The sequence below is a fragment of the Amblyomma americanum genome, chromosome 9 (genome assembly GCF_052857255.1).
Source record: "Amblyomma americanum isolate KBUSLIRL-KWMA chromosome 9, ASM5285725v1, whole genome shotgun sequence".
NCBI lineage: Eukaryota > Metazoa > Arthropoda > Arachnida > Ixodida > Ixodidae > Amblyomma > Amblyomma americanum.
The window spans coordinates 48,632,410-48,657,340 of NC_135505.1; the positions used below are offsets into that span (position 1 = coordinate 48,632,410).

Here is a 24,931-nt window from a genome sequence, read left to right on the forward strand (position 1 = left end):
AGCGGATCGGCGCCGTGCCTGATCCCGTGGTGCGTCACGTGGTTGGTTACGTGACTGAGTTCCACTTGGCCAGCGGTAGCTATCGCGTCACTTCAGGCTTAACCAGAGCTAAACCACCGCCAATATTTTGCTTCTGCTAGAGACATTCATTTACGTTACCAGCTATTGCAGGCCTGCATCAATGATCTAGAAGTATGGCCGTGCAAGTTACATTTAATTCTCAACGTGAACAACTCTTCCGTTCTCGTTTTATAGCGACAGCTACATAGCGGTAGCATTTCGAGCCTTCAGCGTGGCGGCGCCGTGGTGGTGGTGGCACCGCCACCCTCCGGCTGCGCCACCAAACTGTTACGTGTTGGTCACGTGGTGCGCGGAGCAGCTGCTGGCGGCGCGGCGCCCTGGCTGACCACGTCGTTTGTCACCTAGTTGATCACGTGACCAGCCATCTAGTGCGGAGCAGCTCCTGCTGCCGGCGGCGCAGCGCGCTGGCGAAACCGAGCTGCCACAGCTATACGCATATGCCGTGTCAAGAGGGACGAATATGAAGAAGGAACGACAGGCGAAACGGAGCGGCGAAAGACTGACTTTGCAATTCAACAGATCAAGTTCCATTCCCGCCAGCTGTAGCTATCGCGTCACTCTAGGTTTAACCAGAGCTAAACACCCACCAATATTTTCCAGATTACACTAATAGTTGTGTCCACTGTTCCTATTATGAGTAAAAAAAAAACGATTTCCATCATTGCCTGACTACCACCAAGTGATATCGCGCTAAATGTGTTAAATACATCTCAGTTAATGTGAACCATGTAGATTGTATTCTGCTGCAGCTGGAACCATTAGCCAGAGAAAAGGTGTCTATGTCCTTTCTTTCCGACCTAGGTTGAGAAATTTTCCTTGTTTTCTTTTTTTCTCAGTTCAGCTCTTGCTCTTGCTTCGAGAGGCCGGCATGATTTTCATTGCTAGCAGTCTAATAATTGAAAATTAAATTGCAAAACTCTAAACAATAGAGACAGCATATATTTCGTGAAATGGAAACAAGTCTTTTGATGCAAAGAACCAACACTCACTTGAAGATATGTTCCGTGAACGATCCGAACGCCCATGGAGTAGTAGGTCCCCAGACCTATTTTTATTCCCAGATTCTTAGTTTCTCCCACATTATGGTATTTGGATACGAACGTGACAACCTGGTCCCTGAGTTCAGCACTTGTGTGAGCATTGGAATCTGAATACATCTGCACTTTTGCATATCCCCTGGAAGATACTGTTTTTATGAATTAATTTTCTCACAAAAATAGGAAACAAGACAGAATTTTACTTACCACTTTTACCAGCCATCTCTGGGAAATGCCGTTTTCGAAATACACAACTGTTATTGGGCCCAGGGACTAACTCAATAATACTTTTTCGACAGACTACGGCAAAGTTGTAAATCTTAGTCTCATAGAATGTTTTTTCGCACCTTGTTTTTCACAATTCGTTTTCATCCAGTAACTTTGAGAAACCTCCACGCACATACAACATGCGACACCTTACTACTGTGTATTATTCTCTTTAAAAATATTTTATGCACATATTACATAATGATAACGAGCAAAGTCATGCATGCCATCGAACAGTTTCATCTGGCTCATTTCCTACCTGCTCTCGATCGAGCATTCCGATCTCGCCTTCCGCGAGTGCGATTGATGGATGGTTTACAATGTTTCTTCACTAACCCTTGCGACAAAAAATGCCTTCACAATTTCGACTCTCCCTGTGAAGGCCTGCTGTATCAGTTTTTTCAAGAAGTGATTCCATTTGCCTTTTGAGCTGTTACAATGCAGCCCTAGATTCACGCAAAGTTAATTTTAACGCAGCCATTGATAAGTTCTTGTAGCCTTACGTTGACACAGCTACCAGACTGTCCAATTTATTGCCTTCCACGTGATAAAAAATTCTGCTATTTGATTTGTTTTGAAGCGAAAAGCTTCACTACGCCAGCTTTTCGTGCCGTCAGAGGGGCCGCAAGTTTGACCTTGAATGTAGCTAGAGGTCACTGCGGCCGCAAGTTTCACCTTCAATGTAGTAGAGGTCAAACCATGAAAAATGCGCCTGTCTCGCATATCTCGGTGGACACCCGAACTGCGCCAGTAAGGGAAGGAAAAAGAAATGAAAATTGGTTTTAAGGAAAGGAAATGACGCCTGTCTCACAGGTGGGCGAAGTTATTCCGAAGCCCTCCACTAAAGTGGAACTTTCTTTTGTCACTTCCTCCTTAATGCCTTTCTTTACGGCGTGGTTCAGGTGTCCGCCAAGATGTAAGACAGATACTGCGCCATTTCCTTACTCTCCCCCCTCCAAAAAATATCATTTACTGACTTGTGTGAGCGCCTTTAATGTCGGTTCGAAGAAAGCAAGACGTTTTAAAAAAATAACTTCTACTCTGTTTGTGTCAGTATGGCTATCTATGAAAACCGCCAGTCGCTCGACCGCAAATGTAGCCAGGAAGATGCAATTTTCCGCTTTCGACCAAAGTTATCCAGACCTAAGCCACCAGCAACTTTTTACATTCAATGGATCTTTATGCGCAATAAGCGTATTTGTTTTGTTTTTAACGCCTTTCGTTCTTGTTAACCATGCTGCGTACTCTTATAAGCTTTCTAGGTGCCTTGAACACAACGATTATTTCCTGTTGCTTCCTGTCCTTTTCAGTGTTTGTGCTCGTTTAAGAATACATGGCACCACGACAGGCCGTTCTCTCTTAACCATGTCTCTGAAATCGTGGTCGCTTTTTCACAGTGATTTAAGCTGTTTCATTGCTTAAATGATTGAAAAACCTTTTCTAGCAGAACCGTTGAAGAGAGAACGGAAGAACGGCCTGTGGTGATATCACGACTCACAAAGCTGCGCACGGACTCAAAAACAGAATAGCCAACACCGAAGTAAATGCTGGGTTTGTGACAACAAGAAAGCTGATAGAGCTATGCAACACGACCTAAGAAAATCAACGCGTGACAAAGGCAATGTATGTGAAACTGCGCATATTAAAGTCTCAACCAATGTAGAAAGAAGTATATTAGATTCGATTATCGTAGCGTAGGAAATATATTGGACAGTGTGGCAAATGTGTAGACATAGGATACAAGATTGAGTGTGGCAAAACTACCCATACAGGAAATATACCGTCGCATTTTAACTGCCTGAGAGGAAAATGCGAACAACTGATACAAAAAGCAGATATAGTATTGTAGCATAGAAGCATGTTTGGTACATGTAGCATAGCAGGTCTCTTGTTCAGCTCCGCCGTTAGCGTTTACACGTGACGAGAGGGTGCTAGTCAGCACTTACGAGGATACCAAATATAAAGAAACAATGAATGAAAAAATGCACAGTATGGTGGCTCTTGTCCTCCTCCCCCTCTCGTTTCAAAGGGCATACTGCTATCTTCTATCCATTCACCTAAGTTAGGGTAAAAACAACGGATACCCGCGAAGGCAGCAGAATGGATAATCTACATTAGCACCGTTACCGAAGATCGGAGGTCCGTGGTTTGCATTCAAGCGGCGGAAAATGGATGATTTAGATCCTTATAATATGTCAGCTTCTTCCTCAATCTCGCGCCTTCGGCAGCGTTTGCGTCCGCAGCGCCGCCTGCACCTTCCCACATAGCATCTGCCACCGGCTTCGGTTGGCGGTGCAAAAGTAAAAAGAATGAAATATTCGTCTTCATCTTTTCGAAACATCAGGGAAATACACTACAGTGGCAGCGAAGGGCTGGCTCGTGGCTTGGATGTTCTGCTCTGCTACTGGACATCCCACTGTCCGCGTTTGCCAGACGGGAGGGACGAGCAAAACAGGAGAGGTAAAATTGCAGGTTTTACGGTTGTCCCAGTTGTTTGATAAACATTCTGCGCTGCGGCGGAGGTTGCGCCACAATCCGCCGAAAGCCACCATCGAAACATAGTGTTTAGTATTACTGCATCTGTGCGCAAGTGCAAATTACGTTCGGCTGTCTGAGTTTAAGAGAGAAAAAAACCAAGACAGGTCTGTGAATTATCGTTTTCTGTCGAACCACACCTGAGACTCAAATATTCGCGTTACAGGCAAGGCACCTTCCCGCGACTTTTTTTTCTACTTTCTTCCCCCTGCCCTCACCAATTCATAAGGTTGCATGCGGCCCTCGTGGTTATTCAGGACGTATAACATCAGCTCCTATGAACAGGGCCGGCGCTGGGCAACAGTCTCAATGTTAGGGTACGGGCAAATCTCTAGTAATTACAAATTTCGAATTGCGGTCAGGGTCCGTATATTCGCAGTTTGTGTCATAATGAAAGCGTCAGAATCTGCGGCAGCTGCCACAGTCGATTGGTCCAAACGCCGGAAGTGGATGTTGTGGTTTCAGTGAAGCGAAGAGAGTCGAAGAAACCGAACAGTGACGTCAAACACATAGCGTAAGCTCCTGTAGCAGCACATGCTCAAGGACGGCCAACAAGGCAGCGTTCTGTGAAGCGGTGGCTCTTCGCTTCGAAGTGAACTCGTCGATGTGACTGCGTTTTCCGGCACGTGAACTGGCTATAAACTGGGTACGGGGCATTCGCTTCGTCTTGCCTTGCCTGTAACAAATTGGATGGACGATGAAATTGCTCTCCTTTTTATTTCTTTGGATGATTTGGTAGCTCCTAGGCTTAACGAGCACCGGTTTGTTGTAGAAATTGTTCTCTTCATTCAAACCGGATGGCACCGCTAACACAGGAGTAATCTCGTCTGCGAACTTCGAATGATGTAACATAACTATCGCCTCGTCTATTCACAAACCATATTGTCCCGAAAAATGCTTGTGCTTACTGCGCGCAAACGTGCATTTCCTGATCAAGAAATCTCTATTAGCTGTCGAAGCGTCCTGCATCATGATCGTGTGTAATGCCTGGCAGTGTGAAACCGCTCAAGTGCACGGATAGTCAATTGCCAACGACGCGCTACTACATACCGAGACGTTCGAAATGCCCAAGATAGTTTTTCGGCGTTCCTTACGGTTATCGATAGCCGCGATGCCGTGGATCTGCATTGAGCTTGCGAGGTAGCTTGCAAGTTAGTTTTCAGGCGTCAGTGTGGGCATTCCTGCGCTTCTTACCATGGCGAATTGATGAAAACTTTGTCTGCGCAGTCCCCAAACGCATATATGAAGCGCACACAGGAAGAAATTTTTTTAGCTCGTCCCTTTTATTTATTTGCTGCCGAAAAGATAACAACCTGACAGAGGCATCTCCAGGTTCTTGCACAGCATGCATTAAAGGAATGAAAAACATCAATTACCCTCTCATAACCGCAACAACTTGAATTCAGCGATGTTGGAGACGGCAAGACGTCACGGCCTCTTTGTTCAGCACGGTACGGAGTGCGCATTGCACAGCGAGTGAGTGCATGCCACAAATTTTCCTCTCCGTTCCCTTTTACCTCAAGATAAATGTAGAACACGGTTGTGCGAACAAGCTAGCAGCCTTTTATTTACCATCTGCAATCGACGGCTGCAGTGGCTGCTTCTTGTCACTGAAAAGTTGCGCGTAGTTGCGTAAAATATTTTCTTTTTGATTACACATGCGGCCTTTACGGTGCAGGAAAGGATATCTGAACTATACGGTTTATATGGTTTATAGGGTTTAACGTCCCAAAGCAACTTAGGCTATGACAGGTATCTGAACTATAGTTTATATTTGTCCATTGGGTAACTAAACCAGCTTTGATACTACCCCTTACAGAAGAATCCAATGCGCAAATAAACTTGTGGCTAAACTTTTCGTCTGTCGCATTGCTCGCGTTCAATTTTTCGACAAAGAGCGATACCGCCGCTGGACGTTTCCCTGCGGTAACCGCAACGCAGTAACATCCTGCCGCCACTCACACTCGCAACCAAGCCGACTTCCGCTTCGGGCGAATCTACAAATCAGGTGTGGCCGCTGCGGCAGCTTATGACGCTTTTTATTATGATACAAACTCAGAATATGGCCCCTGATATCTAACTGTAAGAGTTAAGTGTTAATTGTCAGAAATTAGTTAACCGGCTAAATAGTTTGATTTATTGGATTGTTTTATAACGTCCGCGAAAATTGATATTTTTCTGCCACAGAAGCCGCCTGCATAACTCAAAAGCCTGTTTTAAAAAATTTGTGGCCGGTGTCCCTAACACACGTATATATACGTATACCAGATGTCCCAGGTAAAGGTAACCAAGCATTAAAAAAGAGGTACTGTACCAGACCACTGAAATTAAATAAGCGTTGAGAATCCCATGGTCTTGTCAGACCGATTCTCCGTTCTTCAAAGTTATTAACTAGCAAAGACTTATTATCTAACGTTTTGATCATTGGCTAGAAAAAGAGCTACAGATGCAGTTTCCATCAAGGTATAATTTACGTTGTTTTATTTATTGTCCTTCAAAGAAAGCCACAACGTAATCAGTAGCTTGCATCTCTGGCCCAGTGTGCACGCAAAGCCTCGTCAACAATAGCACACCAGAAAAAAGACCCATTTGATCTCTGCGATTCGTCTCGGGACGTCGAACGAAGGGGCGCCATTTTCGCGTGGAAGTTTTCTGTTTGTTTTTTTTTGGCCTAAGGCCGCTAGAAAAGCTCCCTTACGTAAACTATAGTTTGATGCAAATATTTCAGTCAGCCGTTTCCTAAGACGATCTACAACTTCGATATTGACACTTGGTTACTGAAGCCAATAATAAACAAGTTGGCTTTACATGTAGTGAAGTTTACTTTTAGTGAAGTTACAAGAACGCGAAAAAATGCTCCGCACTATGCTAGGTTACTCTCAACAGATTTCATTTGATAGCACTGTGCTAAAACATTTCGATTTTTAAAAAAAACTCGAAAAGCCTGTCAACATTTAGCTAGGACACTTGTTTGTAAAAGGTTTTTTTACTTAACTTGAACCAAGCATTAAAAAAACACGGTTCCCCAGAGCTGTGGAAACTATTCACGTATTGTTTGTAATCATGTGGCGCTACTTAGAGTATTTTTTCCATTCCGCGTAAATTGCTAATAGGCTAAGGTTATTTATATAAAATTCTTAATGTTCCTATAAGGGTCACGATCGTTTCGCCAAGTGGTACAGGCGGTTAAGAAACATCCGATCCGGTTTCTTGTGGTAACCTAACTCCTACGCGGTCATTTCTTTCCGGCATTTAAAGACAGCCGTGCGGCGAATTATGAGAAAACCATGTGACTGTGCTGTGAACCGTGCTTTCAATGAATGAAACCTCCGCGTCGACCGTGCTCAAGTGAGCAGCTGCTGAGCAGTTCCGCGGTCTGCACATCGATTCAACTAAGGTAAATGAAGGCTACCTTGAAACACACGAATTTACTGTCTTCTCTTACTGTTTGTGACCTCTTTTTTCATGTCTGTGTTGGCTGTCGGTGGTCTGCCTATCACTTATCGCAGATTACGGTCCGTTTTTTCGACGTTTGGGAAGAATGCGTTCGCGCATTGTCAAGCCAATGCTTGGAGTGGCCTGAGCCACTCCCTTCTAGACAGCGACCGCGTACGGGGTGTCGGCAAAACGCTGTGTGTCCTGGCACTGTTTCGCCGAAGCTACCCTTGAACCACCAAAAGTCATCCCGTTTAATGAGCAGCAAAACGGCCCACACCAGCGCTCTGTACATTCGATCATTCTAATAAAGCTTTACTCATCACTATTCATACTCGCAGGAGTCTTCTGTCGAAATTGCATGCATTCAGTGGGACTTACTTGGTGCTATTCGAATAGAAAAAAACGCGCCACGTGACCCCGTGGTATATCGGTTCGAGTATATGACTCACTGTACGTTCCATATTAGGAAAGCCATTCTGCAAAGGACGGAAGGAAAAGAGACCAAACAGATTGTTTCATAGTTAGGCGCGTTGGGCAGCCCCACGCATGAAGCCATGCAGATCACGCATCGCTGCACAAGTGCTTCTGTGTTACATTGAAGTAGATTCGGAGACACACAACCTTATGTGCAGCACTCTATGCGCAGGCAAACTTTTCAAGACAAAATGCTCATGGAATTATCGCCATCTTTAGAGAGTTTATCCACACTTTTAAAATATTATGCCCAACTTTACGTTCGCGCCACTGGAACATTGAATTCATCAGATCGCGAATTTGAGGCACTGCACAGATTATACCCGGTGTCCCAGCTAACTTGAGCCAGTGGTTAGAAAATAAATTATTAGAGACAGGTGAGTGAAACCAGTTGCATATTGATGCCAGCCATCTTGCTCACCACAGGCAGTTTTTTTCGTAAATATTTATTAGTTTAAGTACATTTATTTATCAAAATAGTAACTATTGACTTTAGACAGCAAATTGCAATGCAACAAACCCCATTCCATGATTTACGACAAGAAAACCCTCAAGACTGTCCTTTTTCCCAGCTCCAGAGAAAACCCACGAAGTGCAAAAGTAAGCCACTCGACTGGCGCATTCGTGCGCCACGACCGTGCTGCTCTCAAGCGTGGTTTGAGCAAACGAAATTACCTACAGTCTTGACTCGAAGGCCCCGCACCAGCGACAGGCCGATATGTTAAAGGCGGTTTCTCGTCTGCGTCAGCCAGTGGGCACACTTGACTGTGAAAGTTGCCACCGCCAACAATATGGCCTGCCGATGCTGCGGGGCAGTCGAGCCAAGGCTACAGGTCATTTCGTTTGCGCAAACCACGCTTGAGAGCAGCACGATCGTGGCGCACGAATGCGCTAGTCAGTGGTTTATTTTTGCATTTCGTGGCCTTTCTTTGGAGCGGGGGAAAAAAAACACGCGTTAGGGTTTTCTTATCGTAAATGGTGGAATGAGGGTTTCTGAAGGCATTTTAAAACACTTCAAATGCATTTCGTTGTCTAAATTCAATATCTTTTATGTAGATAATTAAACTTAATTAAACTACTAATTGATTGCAAAACAAATAAAAATGTCCGTGGTGCGCAAGATGGCTGCCACCAATATGGAACAGGTTTCACTCGCCTTTCTCTCGTGATGTATCTTTTAACCCTTGGCTCAAGTTAGCTGGGACACCCGGTATATTTTATGCGCCTAGCCCTGCCTCTTTGAAAGAGCATGCTCAAGGCTTTCACAATAGATAATGATGAGATAAAGGCGTGGATTGCATATTTAACAAATTATTGGCGGCTATTGTAATGCAGTGAAGCTGTCCCGTCCTAGAAATCCACTCCGCAGCTCATATAGACGAAGAATAGTACGTAGCCAGGCAGTGTCACATACCCAACAACTCAGGAGAAAATCATTTTTGAACGGGAAAGAGTTCATGTAAACAAATTTTCATCTATTGAAATATTTCACTATAACAATACATGCATCCTCAGATCTTTCGTCGGCAAGCTGGAATTCCTTATTTGCTATTAACTCTTTTGTTATCGTAAAAAGCATTCCACATTGCCTATTCAACGCAGTCACAACTGCTGAACGAGAGCGAAGAAAAAACTTTAAAAGTAAGGTTTTCCTGCACATAGGAGGAATGTACCAGTTCCTTCAATGTTTTTATTACAATGCTCTGCAGTTTTCTAATATTAAAATTTTTGTCCACGAATGTTCGGCATGCTTTCCATTATTATGATCACGCTTTGGATACATCAGCTCTGTATGCTGGAGATTTGCTTTTTAATAAAGTTAACAGGCGAGCACGAACAGAGTTGTGCATGTAGCAGTGCAAGAAGGGATAATGTAGCACTGCTCTCTAAACAATGACTTCACTTCTGTCAAGTGCAATGTTCTTCTTAGTAATATTCCGGCAAAACAAAGAGAAATGGGAGAAAAGCACGCCTATAGCCGACACTTTCACTTCATGGAGTTTAGCGAGCACTTCGGAGTTTTTTTTTATAAATTCTCCATGTTGTATTTGGCGGTGAGAAGACAATAAATGACTAAGATGAAGTTGGAGGTCACTGACCATGGCGAGGTTCCGATTGACTTTTGGGAACCCGTGCGGGTTCTTTGTTCACTGAGGTTACGAAGATTCAGTCGTCCTTTAAGATATAGTATGTGACGTTATGCGCGTAAGTGAACGGCCGGCAGTTTTTCATTTGTCCTATTCATAGTGTTAGATCAATGCTTCAGTAGCAGCCTAGACGACGTGTTCTTCACCTTATCTAGGACGCCATCGTTGTACTAGTCAATATTATGATTATGTGTTTCAGCGTGTTGGGCAACTGACTTCGATGCATGATTGCGATTCGCCACGTCACGTTTGTGCTTTTGGAGGCGTCGTGAAAACGCGCCGGTTTCGCCGCAGTGAGCGCATGCAGTTCTGTATATCGCTCCAGGATATATATCGTAGGGCAAGCGATCCTTAACATTAATCAACTTGCTTCTACATATTCTTTAAGGGATATGTGTGTGACGTAGATTACACTTTGGAAATGGGCGCGCTAGTGCTTCGCTCACTCTTTGAACGTACCGGAGTGGTGCTTGGGTTTTGAATGCGCGCTTATCTGGCTTCGGAGCTTGTACACACATCTCCGCTCAAGCCAGACAACACCCAAGAGAGCTGTTTCCGGCAAGCTCACGGTGGACCGTTCTTGGCTCGCTCTGCGCCTCACGATCAACACGTGTGTCATGTGTCATTAGGGACAATACAATGACACCTTGTGGCCGAGCGGATGTTTAGAATTGAAATCCAGATAACGCCCGGTGTGAGCAGGCTTCTGGTAGACTGTGAAGTTCGTAGACCGACGTGCCAGTACACCCACGAAAGGCAAACAACTGTCATTCTCTATCTCAACTCTGAACTATGTGCCAGTTTTCGGATTTCAGGCCAAGAACCGCTGCACGTTCCTTTGATTGATGACGCAATCATCTACGTACTGGGCTTTTGATTTCAATTGGAATGTTCGAAATACTTTTGCTTCCAGGGATTCCAGCACTAAGTTGGCTGTTGTGACGGAGATTGAAGAACCCATGGCTGTACCACTCGTCTGCTTGTAGAATTTGTCGCCATACGAGAAGCATGGGACAAACAGAAGTAGGCGACGACGTTCTGCGACGTCAAAGGGTGTGCCGTTAGGAAGGCAGTTGTCTTACTGAAGGGCGCCTTCTCATGATGTGACAGCCAGGTCCACGGATATAGTGGTCAAGGGTGATGTTACGTCAAAAGACACCATCAATACATCACTGAGCAATCTTCTACGTTCCCGGAGTGAGCGAAGCATTAGCGCACGTATATACAAAAGACTGTTCTACATTTCGCACATATTCCTTCAAGCAAACTTCGAAGCAAGTTCAATAACGTGATGGATCTCTTGCCCGACGATATGTGTCCTGGTGTGAAATGCAGAATTCCATGCGCTTACTTCAATGATGTTTACATTCGCGAAACCACTGACTTTTCACGACGCCTGCACGTGCACAAACGTTACGTGGCTAATGGCAATCAAGCATTCAACGCTGCTGCTGAACACGCTTCATCACATCATCATATTATCGACCAGGACAACGCAACCATCATACCTAAGTATAAGAAAATGTCATCAAGGCTGCTCCTCCAATCATTGACCATTCAAGCAACCACTACCACTATGAATAGGAGAATAGAATTCGGCAGGCAGTTTACTTACGCTCCTTACGTAAAGTACTGCACACTTAAAGGACGACCGAATCTTGGCCACCTCAGTGAACAAGGAACCCATGAGGGTTCCAATACTACAAGTGTAACCTCGACATTCGGTGACTTCCAAATTCATCCGTACCATGCCTGACCAGACGAACTTTCGCCGAACGCTATACTACAATAAATGACTCGCATGACACTTGGAGCATGCATGTTTGCTCGTTTCATAATTTGACACTTATTTTGGAATTTTGTGCGCTGTGGGAGCAAACAATTGCAGGCGATTTTGTCTGAAGTATCTTGGCTCATATCTTCGGCCAACATTCGCCTTCGAACGGCCGTACGCTGCGGAGGTAAACGCGTAATTTGATGTAGGGCTGCAAATTCAGAGGTAAAATTTTATTTCACTTGCAGTTGTGAAGCCAGGTTCTGCCCGAATACCTTTCTTCCTAAAAACAATGTTTTCTGATGAAATGCGTGCGAAACAGGGGTTATTGTTATTCAGAGACAGACTGATTTATGCAAGGCTGCCATGCGCTGCACGAATGCACATGCAGTGATCTACTGTATATTTTTTTCCACAAATGTGGACCAAAATTCTTCTCCGCACGTTTTTTATTTCATGTTTTTAAAAGTGGCAGTCGACTGCAAGTTGGTAATTACCGCTCTGTTTCTCAGCTTTCCACCTCCTGGAAATTGCTAGAACACGCGCTCACCAAATATGTCAACAATTCTTCCGACCAGACGGGAATAATGACCAAAGCGCAACATGGTTTCCGTTGAGGATTCTTCACTGCAGCACAGCTAATGGTGACTTTAGATGACTTTGGCAAAATGCTTGATTGTGGTGGCCAGGTCGACATGATTTTTCTAGATTATTCCCAAGCTTTTCATGGAGTCTATCATTATATTAACAGCAATCGGCATCAAATAAACCATTGGGTCGCATCATATTTATCAGAACGAAAGCAATTTGTCGGCATCGATCGAGCCACATCTCGCTTATAGAGGTTTTCTGAGGTGTGCCTCTGGGATCGGTTTTGGGACCAGTACTCTACAATATCTGTATGAACGACCTCGCAGAAGCTCTCGAACCCTCTGTATCCGTAAAGCTGTTTGTGGATGAGTGTATTATATTTAATTCAATCAAATCCGTGTCTTACAAGCTTACTTTGAAAACAAATCTATAACTATTAACATGGTGCAATGATTGGCAAATGGTTATTAATTTTGACAAAACAGTTTCTCTCTGCACCAGTAAAAAGACTACGCAACTCATGTTTACATATAACCTAAATAACAATGTAATGAGAGTTGTAAAAGAACATATGTATATAGGTGTCACAATAACGTCACGGCTCTAATAGAAGAAACACATCGATAATATATGTTCCTCCCCACAAAAAAAGTTAGGATTTTTCAAGTTTCGGAAGGGTGGTAGCACTAGTTACCTAACACTGAAGGCATATAAATCTTGTAAGGCCAAGTCTCGAATATGCCTGCATTATATGGGAACACCTACACGACAAATGACTTACAAAAACTTGAAAAAATGCAACGTCTTTTCGGCTCGCTTTATTTAAAACCGTTAAGGTGCCTAGATTCTCCTTCCGCCATGTAGAAGCTCTCAGACTACAAACCACTCGCAGATAGAAGCCCATCGCAACTTCCTCCATTCATTATACTTTTCTTGAGCTGGTATTTGCTCGAAAATTACAGCGCTAATGATTCTAGACGAGCTTCGCGAAATGAAAATACCTTTAGCCCGCCCCCCCCCCTCCCCTGAAGCCTATTTTTCCATGCACTGATAGAAATAAATTTTCTTGATTTCTTGATTTTTTCACTGTTGTCTTAGTAGCTGTACTGTAACCGCATTTTCATTTGTACGCTTGTAGTGCGTATTTTGTGGTATCTATATTGCTAGGTACTATCGTGCTTGCTTTGCTTTTCCCCCTATATGTCTTCCCTTCTCCTGCTTTCACATACAGGTTGTCTATAGTATTAAAAAATAAATAAATAACATGAATTCTCACTGAAAGAAAGTAAGGCTGCAGGAAATGCACGTAAGTGCGTTTTAGAGCCGTAGCTGCTTGAGCACTCTTGTACTGTCTGCGCAGTTTCGTTCCGCCCCAGCGGCCTTTTCTCTCCCTGTATTAAACTGTTTCGGAAGCTTCAGGACTGTAAAAAGGCACTGAAGGACTAGGGTGCTATAGGCACGACTCTCGGCCGTCGTGTTATCGCTCTCGCTTGCTATGCACGTTAATACGTCTTTGTGATGTAATGTACACCATGCACAAAAATATATTAGGCCGTTGATTCGTCCTTCCAGTTTTCCTACTCTCGACATCCATGTGAAGCACATCTCTTCAGTAAATGGATCACGTAAAATGGATCATGCATAGGTCGTGTCATTGCAATCAAAACACTTCCAACCGTTCATTTTTTTTCTCGATGAGACAAGCATCACCCGCTTGCACCGCACAACGACAATTTAGACTTTGCCTAGCTCCCGGAGCCAGTCAGTTAAATATTGGATCCAATCAAAGCATCCAAGCATCAAGCCCAGATTGTGCAGGCCGCTTGACGAGCATATGAAGCCCATACAGAACTGCGGTAGGCTCTTCTCTAGTGGAGTGAGGGCTCTAGCTGCAGAGAACTTAGCTACATGGTCGTATGGGCGAAATACAAAACACACGGCGCTTTTGCTTGCAGTCATTAAATAAATGCGCCTCTTTTTTATTAACGAGTGCAAAAAGGTGACATTTGCTCTTCAGCTGTGTTGAATTTCGCTTGAATGTTTAGCTATAATCTAAGACAGTGCTATATAAACGCATTTTACTGCGTTCAAATCTTTAATGGTCACGTTTTAAAACGCGGATGTTCCCAGCAAATCTTAGTATAGAGAGACGGCATAAAAACTAGATAAAGGTCATGCGTGATGGTGCTTCACTGCACGCAACTGCTGACGCTGGGGCACGAAAGTTTATGCTGCCACAGAAGTTTGCGCAGGCTAACGCACACGTGCATGCAGCCCCATATAACCGTTCAATATCTTGCGAAGCAAAGTTTCGTCCGCATGAAAATAAAATCTCAATGTGAATCTACTAAACATGAACGGATGTGTAAACAAGCACACAGAAACGACAACGCCATAGAGCTCATACCCGCCGCGGTGGCTCAGTGGTTAGGGCGCTCGACTACTGATCCGGAGTTCCCGGGTTCTAACCCGACCGCGGCGGCTGTGTTTTTATGGAGGAAAAACGCTAAGGCGCTCGTGTGCTGTACGATGTGAGTGGACGTTAAAGATCCCCAGGTGGTCGAAATTGTTCCGGAGGCTTCCACTACGAAACCTCTTCTTCCTTTCTTCTTTCACTCCCTCCTTTATCCCTTCCCTTACGGCGCGGTTCAGGTGTCCAACGACAAATGAGGCAGATACTGCGCCATTTTCTTTCCCCCAAAACCAATTATTATTATTATTATTATTATTATTATTATTATTATTATTATTATTATTATTATTATTATTATTATTATTATAGCGCTCATGTTACCGACGCACTCCTCACGTCTGGTTACCGCCATCTTCAATGCCAATTTTCGAGCGACGGTGCAGACTCTGTAGAAGTATTCTGGCGCTCAATAAATGACATGAAAGAAACTTTATTAGATAAAATTCTAGCAGTACAAACACCGCAGCACCTGGAACTAAGCCTTTGAAATAGTACTGGCGATATGCATTAAAGATTCACCGGTGTCACGTTGCTTTCCAAAAGACGCACAAGCTCTAAATGACCAATATTTTCTAATTCACCAGCGGTTTCAAACGGTCGAGCACAACGTTGTTGCAAGGATTTCACATTTTTGAGTAAAGCTGTTTTCTTCTCAAATATATCATACTGGTTACTCACTCTTTCCCTCGCGGAGCACAGTATCGTGTTCAGATCTAAGTTATATCGTTCTTTAAACCGAATGGAGGCTGGGGCCACGATTCAGTCAGCTTAACCGGTTATATAATTTTGTTCCAAAGTTTTCCTTCAAGTACTGTGTTTTTCTTTTTGTTGGAATTCTAAGTAGGTATATTCTTCCTATTCCTCAGACCATAGTTATCCAAATCTGATACCCGAGGTGGCCTGTCATTTCGTGCAGCAAAAGCAGAGCAGACTTTGTTAGCTCTTGGTCTCTGCGTTTGTTTATTTACGATTTATTGTAAAATCTTGCCCAAACTACCGTATAAACGCGTGTAAGAGCCGCACCCGTGTATGGGCCGCACCCGAGTTTTCGGAAGGAAATGGTAGACAAAAATAATATCCGTCTAAGGGCCACAGCCAAACTTTCTACATGACCCACGCGGGGATAGGTATCAAAATGCACGTGGCGTGGCCGCAGCGATCAGCTCTGGCTGTGAGCAACGGTGCGCTTGATCGCGGAGGCCACGAATGCGCAGAGAAGCTTCCATGTGCCGCCCACGGATGGCGCCAGCTACCGCAGCTGTTCATCATTACCGTCAACTTTTTTCTCTGCGGCGAGCTCCCGCTATCTATATCAGCATCAGCATCACCAGCTCCAACCTTTAGTAGCTGTCAAAGGCACCAGAGTTGTGGTTCACCGTTGTTGTGGCTTTCGCGTGCTGCCGCCGTGCTCTGTAGCTTTAGCAGTTTCAGCACGATGTGCAAGTGCCTTAAAGGGGACCCGAAACACGTAATCAGTGCATTATATTGCCCCTTGGTTGCACAGAATGAGTTATAGTGATGCTAATGGCATCGGTCGTACAGGCTACACTCCGGTTTTAAGGTTTTATTTAGCGCGCAAAAACAAATTTATGGCGTTGACGGTGTAGCATACATTGCCGATTTTTAACAGTGGATATGACATCACTTAGTGGGAGCTTGATGATTACGCAAACAGAAATATAATGCAAATTGTGTTAATAACTACAGATCTATTTTGTAAAGCTTTTGTGTCTTATTTTACATTAAAAAACTTGTTTGCCTTAGATAAAACCACTTTAAAGCAAGTAAAACAAAAATAAACCACCAGATGCTCTTAGGTACTTTTTGCATCGAAGGACTGCGTCTGTCTGTAAACATCCTAGGACCTATAACACAACACTTAATGCTAATCTCTATGTATTAGAGAGCGGCTTTGATTAATTTACTCGATCAAGCCATTGCACTCTATAAGCGTTCGTTTAGCTCCCAATAAAGGATGCAAAGAAAAAAGCCGTTCGTTTCACATTTCATCATCATCATCATCATCATCATCAGCCTTACTAAACCCACTGCAGGGCCAAGGCCTCTCCCATGTCTCTCCAATTAACCCTATCCTTTGCCAGCTGCATCCACCATTTGCCTGCAAACTTCTTAATCTCATCCGCCCACCTAACCTTCTGCCGCCCCCTGCTCCGCTTACTTTCTCTTGGAATCGTTTCACATTTAGCAGTGCGCATCGTCAGCTTGTGGAGGATCATCGGGCGGGGGCGCCAGATGGCGCCACGTTCCCGTCAACAGCGCGGTGATCAGTAGCGGTAGCGGTACGCGCTATGCTGAACGTGTCCGTTATCTTGCGCAGGCCGTCACACCATTGCAGCATCTCGCACTCGAGTTCGGATCCAGTTCGGATAGCGTTTGGATCAATAAGAAAGGGAGCGTCACTGATCAGTGTTCCCTTCTGCGCCGTCAACGTGACGATGAAGCATCGCCCAATGGGCACTGAAAGTTCAGTCGACGTCCGCAGGACGTTTCAAACGTCCCTAGGACATCCAAGGGAGTTTTAGTGCCCATTGGGCGCTGGGTCAGCTGGGCGTTCACATGGTTGTTGTATCCAAGCAAACGGTGCTGCCAGCCTTGGCAAGAACGAGTTGCAGAGAACAGGCAGCCATGCAGTCAAACTTCGGCGACGTGCTCAGATAGGGTGTTTTGATTGGTCGCACTAATTGGCGTAATTGGGAGAGTGAAATGGGAATGGGAAGCTGCGCGAAAATCGAGTTGAGGGCAACATTTTGTTTGCTTGTATTTTGCAAATTCTTCATTGAATAACTCCCGTTCCTATGTATCGATTCTCGTAATTCTTTTGGAGTCAGCATCTGTGTAACATATAGAATCCATCTGAAGTGTAACCAGCATCCGTTCAAGCAATGTTTCGCAGCCCTTTTAATAGTTACATGGCTGAGAACGCGTGCGGCGGGCAGGAAATTCGACGTGGCCGTGAAGTGCGTCTCCCGATGGCGCAACCAAAAGGTTGCATTGAGGAACACAAGATGGAAAAATCGTGTAAGTTTCCCGAAGTGGAAGAAGAGCTGCTCTGCTGAGTTATGGAAGCGCGGACAACTACAACGCGTCTACATAGGACGCGCCGCGCGAATTCTTGTGGGATGAGCGTGGACCGGAGCACAGCCCCAGCTTGGAATCGGAATATACCGCAGTCAGAATAGAGCAATGGATGAGGGTAAACTAAAGACGTCGGCCGGTCCGGATGTCATTACATATGAGGTGTACAAGAAGATGAGTTGTGCTGTCCTCCTTCAACTTCTCTGCACCATAAACACAGTGTGGCGAAACGTCTCTGTTCCTGAGACCTGGAAATTGGCCACTGTGATCCCAATTCCAAAAGCAGGGAAGCCACCGACGGACCTAGAACACTTTCGGCCTATTTCTCTAACCTAAACGCTGTGCAAGCTGACAGAGAAAATCTTAGCCACATGACGGCCGTGGTGGGTGTAGAACCACCGTTTATACCACCCGGCCCAAATTGGCTACCGCCCATTCATCGGCACTGAATATGGTTTGGCTGGTTTGGCGTCTCAAGTTCTGTCATCAACTCATATCGTCCTCGCCATGGATATCGAAAAGGCTTACAATAGCATGAGTCATGCTTCGATTTTGCATTCTATTGTCATGCTGCATTTCCCTCTTCGAGTATGCAATTTTAAAAAATCATTCCTTGAAGGCAGACGATTTGCCAAACTCCTCAGTGGCGACTCCATAGGATCATTAGCCTCTGTTCGCGGTGTACCCCAAGGTTCGGTACTGTCACCAACGCTGCTCAATATTGCCTTCATTTCTCTTGCATGGCGATTAAATGATGTCCCTGACGTTAAGTTCTTACTGCACGCCGATGACATTACGGTATGGAGCACTCACCATGACCTGCTAACTCAAGCCGCGGCCCTACAGTCAGCCTTAGATATGACCGCCAATTATGCTATGTCTGTCGGCCTACAGCTTTCCGTGAGCAAAACTACGTTCACGTCAGTGGCCAACCAGTGGGGACGCTGTAAACTCGCTACCACTCCAATCGGTCTCCAACTATCTGGAACCCCATTTCAAGAATCTTCGACATTGAAAATTCTGGGTTTGTCGATACATCAGTCTGGAACGGGCACTGACTGGCATTCTGAAGCTAAAAAGCAGGCTTTGCAGACTTTGAGCCTAATCAGACGTATTGCTACCAAAACTGGCCGGGATCACGCCCATGTCCCACGATATTTTCTGAAAAGCGGTTTTGCAACCGCGCCTCATTTACCAAGCACAGTTCCAACACTTAACCAGAGCTCAGTGAGATCGGCTGGTAGCCGTCAATCGAGAGGCTGTAAGAGCTATCACTTGCCTTCCACGCATCATACTGGTCGTGGCACTTCAAGAAAGTACTCAGCTAAATACCCTTGATGAGCTTATGCAGCCCCGCCGTGATGCTCGTAGCCTTAGGACCACCCTTTTGCATTCACCACGAGCACTCCCGACCTTTGCTTCATCATACACTATGCTGTCGCCCCCACATTTAGTTCTTCCTCTATGGGACTTTGGGCAGCTGAGCGACAACAAACCTACCGATATACATCGACCAACCCTATCCTATGCCGCATCGTCCCTTCGCGAGCGAATCGCAGAACAAGATAGTTGCCAATCCCGCGGCTCAATTATTATACATGGTTATTCCAGTATCCTGGGCTGTGAAACAACGACTGCAGTTTACTGTCCCTGCAAGCCTACACTTAACAAGACTGAATTGAATTGAATTGGTTGTTGGGGAAAGGAAATGGCGCAGTATCTGTCTCAAATATCGGCGGACATCTGAACCGCAACGACAGTCCCTGCAAGCCTGAACTTAACAAGACGGCAAGATTTCGGTTCGCGGATCCCCCTTCTTCCTTCTGTGCTGAGCTGATTGCTATATAAAACACGCTTCGCTCTGTAGTCGCAGTTACCTTGCTCCCTACAGCCCACATTATTATCCGCGTTGACGCCCTTCAAAAAACACGTCTACTCCAACGCGTCAGCCGCAGCCCAGAAATGTGCCAGAATATACATCGTGTGGCGGCTCGCATCCCGCAAGCCATTCGAATTGAGTGGGTCCCACGTGACCTGCTGAATTCACAAAGCTCTGCAGATTCTGCAACCCGCTTGGTAACCCCACCCATCAATGCCTCAATTCATTAGCATGGGTGATCCTATTCTCCTTCTCACAAGAAAGGAACACATCCGGCGCCGCACACGTGCTTTCATCCCTCCGTGTGCGATAGCCCTCCCCCGTGGTCTTACCTGTTCAGACGAGGTTGTGCTCCGGAGGATCCGTGTCGGAGTTGCCTGCACTCCAGCCGTAACTCGGACGAGGCCTCAATTTCGCCACTTATATATGTCCACTCTGCAACTCGCGAGATACTGAGGCGGACATTCACCACTTGTGGGTTTGCCCGGCGCTGAAGCCAACTAGAATTCGCCACATGGGAGCAGCGGGATTCCAGCCGGACAACCAGTCCTTATATATTGCTTGGACGCAGGGGCCACACAACCGCTCCGTTCTCGCCCTGATTAGATCGGCTCAAATTTTCTCCTTCATGTAACACCCTACTCACTTTTCTTTTTCTTTTCTTCCCAACTTCCCTTAAGCCGAGAATCAATAAATAACGCTATAAAAATGCCGCTGATTTTTACTTTAAAAGCAAGTTGTTTCGCAAATCGCGTCTATGAGCCGCACACCAAAAATTGGCCCTAAAGTACGGCCCTTACACGAGTTTATACACATCACCTCTGCAACATAGCATCGCCTAAAGAGTATTTGTTAACCGGCATTTGAAGTTCTAAGCAAATAACTTTCGTTACATTCTCTGTGTGTACCGATCACAGTGAGATAGGAGTTCCCCAGCGAAATTTATCAATCGCCGATGATAGTAGACGGCCGATGCTTCGTCGTCATCCGTTATCATCGTCCGACTAAAGCGGGCCGGCATCGGGCCACTCCTGTCGAGCTGCCATCTAGCCCAGTGATTGGATAAAGGCAAACAGCTGGCATTTGTCATACTCCTGATCAGTATTTGACCAGCAATGCGCAGCCAAGCAGCGAAGTCGCAACACCAACCACCTTCGCCCGTCGAACATATCGGCTAAATTTGGAGACAGTATACAAAAGCGTCGAGAACAGCAGCTAGTTCAGCCACTGTGAATGGTTTCCGAGTTATTTTAGCGGCACCGTGAAGGAGCTCAAGGCATAACTGCCAAAGTGCAGGCCCTATCAGATGGTAGAAAAACGCGCAGGCTTCCGCCGGGCTTCACGCCTGAAACATCATGGCCGCTGTGAAGTCAGTGTGTTGCCTATATAGTGTATGCTTGGTGCTACAGCCGGCAGAACCTTTTTAGCTGTTCGTGAATATAACCAGTATAACACGTTAATCCTTTACAATGGTGGACCAGCGAGAATCAAATTCTAATCCGTTTACGTCATGATCGGAAAAAAAGCGACCGATTAGAATAATAGGATATCTCTGATGAAAGATATTGCCAACCTGGTCCACTCATTTGTATGACAAATTTCGATCACCACAGTCTCATAAACTATTTCAATACATTTCCTAAATGAACTTACGCCAATGTCTCTATCTGGAAGGTCTTACACAGTTAATAATACGAGCTGAGAGTTGGATGATATGAAATTGCGGAAGCGCTTCTCTCCTCTTCATGTATGTCATTACTTCTTCTTGTTTGTATTTTCGATGGCCTGATTTCCTTGTCGTTGTTGCTTGTATTTAGGTACTGTTGCCGTTGTGGCTTATGATACGATTCAGTTTTAAACCTTGAAGGCGCTGAAGCCGGATCGCACATTGTCTCGCTAGTAATAGGCTGTACTCTGATTTGATTTAGCTTGCTTCAAATCTACAAAAATACAATTGAGCCAATACGAACATGTTTCACGAATGTGTTTTGCGCCTGTCATTCCCATTGTTGTGCTAAATGTGCATACTACTTCAAAGGCTGATATTTTGTGCTCTTAGCAACAGTTCTATTGGCATTGTATTACCTGTCTGGTTCCGATTTGCTATTATAATCAACGCACGCCCTATGCCAAAGGAAGGTTGCCACAAGAGAATCGCAGGGCAGTGCCCCCTCCGTCTTCATCGAGCTCTGCCCTAAAGCTGGACCCGACGTCTTCAGGCAGCCATCGACCGCGTCACGCCAAACCTCCCTCTCCATTAATGGTTCCGCCTGGCCGGCCTAATCCCGTCAAGGACAGCCTGATTGGCCACCCCGCCACGATCCCCATATGCAGCAGTGATGCCAGAGAAAGCCTCATCTCTATGCTTCACCTTAACGCCGTTTCTCTTAGGCAACAACTGCGCTGCAATGATAGCCTTTTTTATAAATCTCAGCGCCTGTTTATTCGGTTGTAAACCTATATTTCAGGTATAAGTTTACCATATCTTCTCAAAAATATGCCACAAGACTTTTATATCAACAAATGTTTTGCTGATGCAAAGCTGCAATAAATGCTTGCTATAATATCTTTATTTTTTTGGCTCCCTCTACTGATATCACTGGGGTAAGAAATATTACCTCATTTTTCACGCAAAAAGTGTCTCTCCGTTTAGTCATTTGCGTAAAGCCTTGAATTGGCGCTTTAATTTGATCGCTTCCTCCACTAAACTTGAGCCATGCGAGTAGTTATTCACTGGTTTAGCTACTAATGTGATAGAAATACTCCTCATTAGTATCCATTGAAGCGCTGCGATACGACTACAAAGGAAAGCTTTAGAGGCTCCACAGAAACTTCGCAGTTGAATAAATGATCACCCCGGTCCCCAGCTGGAACCCCTGAAAAGTAGAGTTTCTGACAAGGAGGAATGCCTCTTCAACCTCGATGTTTCTGTGTAAGCAGTATGGCTCTCCTCTGCTGGCTACGCTGCAGCATGAGTTTAAATCAAGCTCGAACCTGTCAAATTATTTCTTTTCTTTTTAAAATTCTAATGGAAATTTGGTCGTTGCGGCAAATATTTCGCTATGATATTCGTATAAATTTGCACGGATGGGAGCCAAATCTCTTTTAAGCACTGAAGGTAAAAACGTTATATTACCAGCTATTTCATTTGTAGCGGCTGACACACCAACAGAAGATTACCCAAGGTGAACCTTACTGCGACTGGCAAATATAATACGCATTTACATGGGCCATAAACCGGTAGCCTGCTTCTCGATTATAAAGAGAGGCACCGCATGCAGTATCAATTGTCAATGTTTTTCTGCGGTCACAACTGAAACAAAACGTGGTTAATAATGCAACCACTCTTTCCTTTCTATTTTCCTTTCCACTTTTTAACCGGGTGCATTTGATACCCAAGATTCCTTATGATGAAAGAAGGGCGTCCATTCAGGGCGCCCTTACAAAATTTTGCTCAGACAGTCTATAGACTGTTCATAAACTTCTGTCTATAAAGTCTATTCTCTATAGACAGACCCTAGAGAGCAGTATATAGACAACACAAATCCTATAAACAGTTTAAAATTTATAGATTTATGACCATATACTTTTAGTAGACTTTTGACTAAAGACAGTCAGTCTATAGACTAGAAATAGACAAAAATAAATATCAACAGGAAGGAAGTAGAGTGTATATGACAATGAGATAAAGGACATCAAGAACAGAGTCCAGGCGCTAGAAGCAAAGACAGCCATTGCATTGCCGTCCGTACAGGAGCAACTGAATGATTTGGAATGGCGGAACCGCAAGCTCAACCTAGAAATACACGGTATCAAGGAAACAGAAAATGAGGACCTGCTAGCAAAAGTAAATGATGTAGCGCAGTCACTGGAAGTCACTCTCCTCTCGAAAGCAGATATTGTAACAGTTCATCGACTGCCGCCTAAGCCACATAAGACGCCCGGTGTCATCGTACGGTTTCCTGCACAAGACACGCGGGACGAATGGTTTCAGAAAAGGCATGCGCTAACGACATCTGGAACTTCAGTTTACATTCAAGAAAACTTGACTAAGCATTGCAGGGCTCTTCTTTGGGACGCGAAACAATGGGCGAAAAGCCACAACTTCCAGTATGCATGGCACATGAATGCAAAGATCTTTGTCAGGCGGAAAGATGGCGAGAATGCGTGGCGCGTCAAGACAGTAGGTGACCTGGCAACGATAGAACTGTAGTTTCCATGGTTGTTGTTTGGTTAAGCGGATTCTTTTTTTCTTGAATGTCAGGTGAATGTTACATAGATCCAGGTAATATATACAAATTTCTTGGTGCAGGTTTCCAAACTTCGTTTAAGGTATTTCACGTGAACACGCATTCGGCAAGAAATAAAAGTTCTTTACTAGACACATTTTTCAGTCAGTCAAGAATTCAGTATCAGGTTATAATGTTCTCTGAAACTTGGTACACATGTGATATGGACGCCTACAGACTTCCTGGTTACAATACATGCAACTTGAACAGAACATACAGTCGTGGAGGGGGTGTATCCTTATTATTACATGACACCATAAAGTATGAGCTGCTGCCATCTTTTACACTTTGCACTAGAGATATAGAAGTACTATCAGTATTATGCGACAAAACCATACTGGTAACAATATACAGGCCACCAGAAGGAAAGTATTCACTTTTTTTTGCGTTTCTCGAACGTCTTTTTACGTATGTCAATGAGAATAGACTTCATGTTGTCTGTGGCGGTGATTTCAATCTTAACATTCTTTCAAATTCATCAGCTGTGAAAGAGCTCAGTCTTCTACTTAAGACACATTACATAAAAAATACCATTAAACTACCCACAAGAGTTACGTGCAGTTCTGCAACGCTAATTGATTTATTTCTAACTAATTACAAATTAAACCAAACTGTGTCAGGAGTTATGGCTTACGGCTTCAGTGATCATCTTTCAATTTTTATATGTGTTAAGTTAGGTAGAAAACGAATAAACACCGCGCGATCTGTTTTGTATCAGAAAATTTTGCCTTCAAGTTTGATAAGGTTTCGTCAGGATCTACAGAACGTCAATTGGTCGTATGTGATAAATGCTGTAAAAGCAGGTGACGCATTTGATTTGTTCTGTGACAAATTAAGTACACTTTATAAT

At 44.6% G+C, this 24,931-nt stretch overlaps 1 protein-coding gene across 1 annotated transcript in view; it reads right to left on the minus strand.

Moving 5' to 3' along the window:
- LOC144103855 (uncharacterized) overlaps nucleotides 1-24,931 on the minus strand; it is a 131,214-nt gene that overhangs the window by 97,156 nt on the left and 9,127 nt on the right. Inside the window, exons 3-4 of the mRNA XM_077636558.1 lie at nucleotides 7,737-7,834; nucleotides 1,071-1,257 (exon numbers count right to left, since the gene is read on the minus strand). Coding sequence (XP_077492684.1) covers nucleotides 1,071-1,257; nucleotides 7,737-7,834 — 285 coding nt within the window. The remainder of the gene's footprint in view (nucleotides 1-1,070; nucleotides 1,258-7,736; nucleotides 7,835-24,931) is intronic.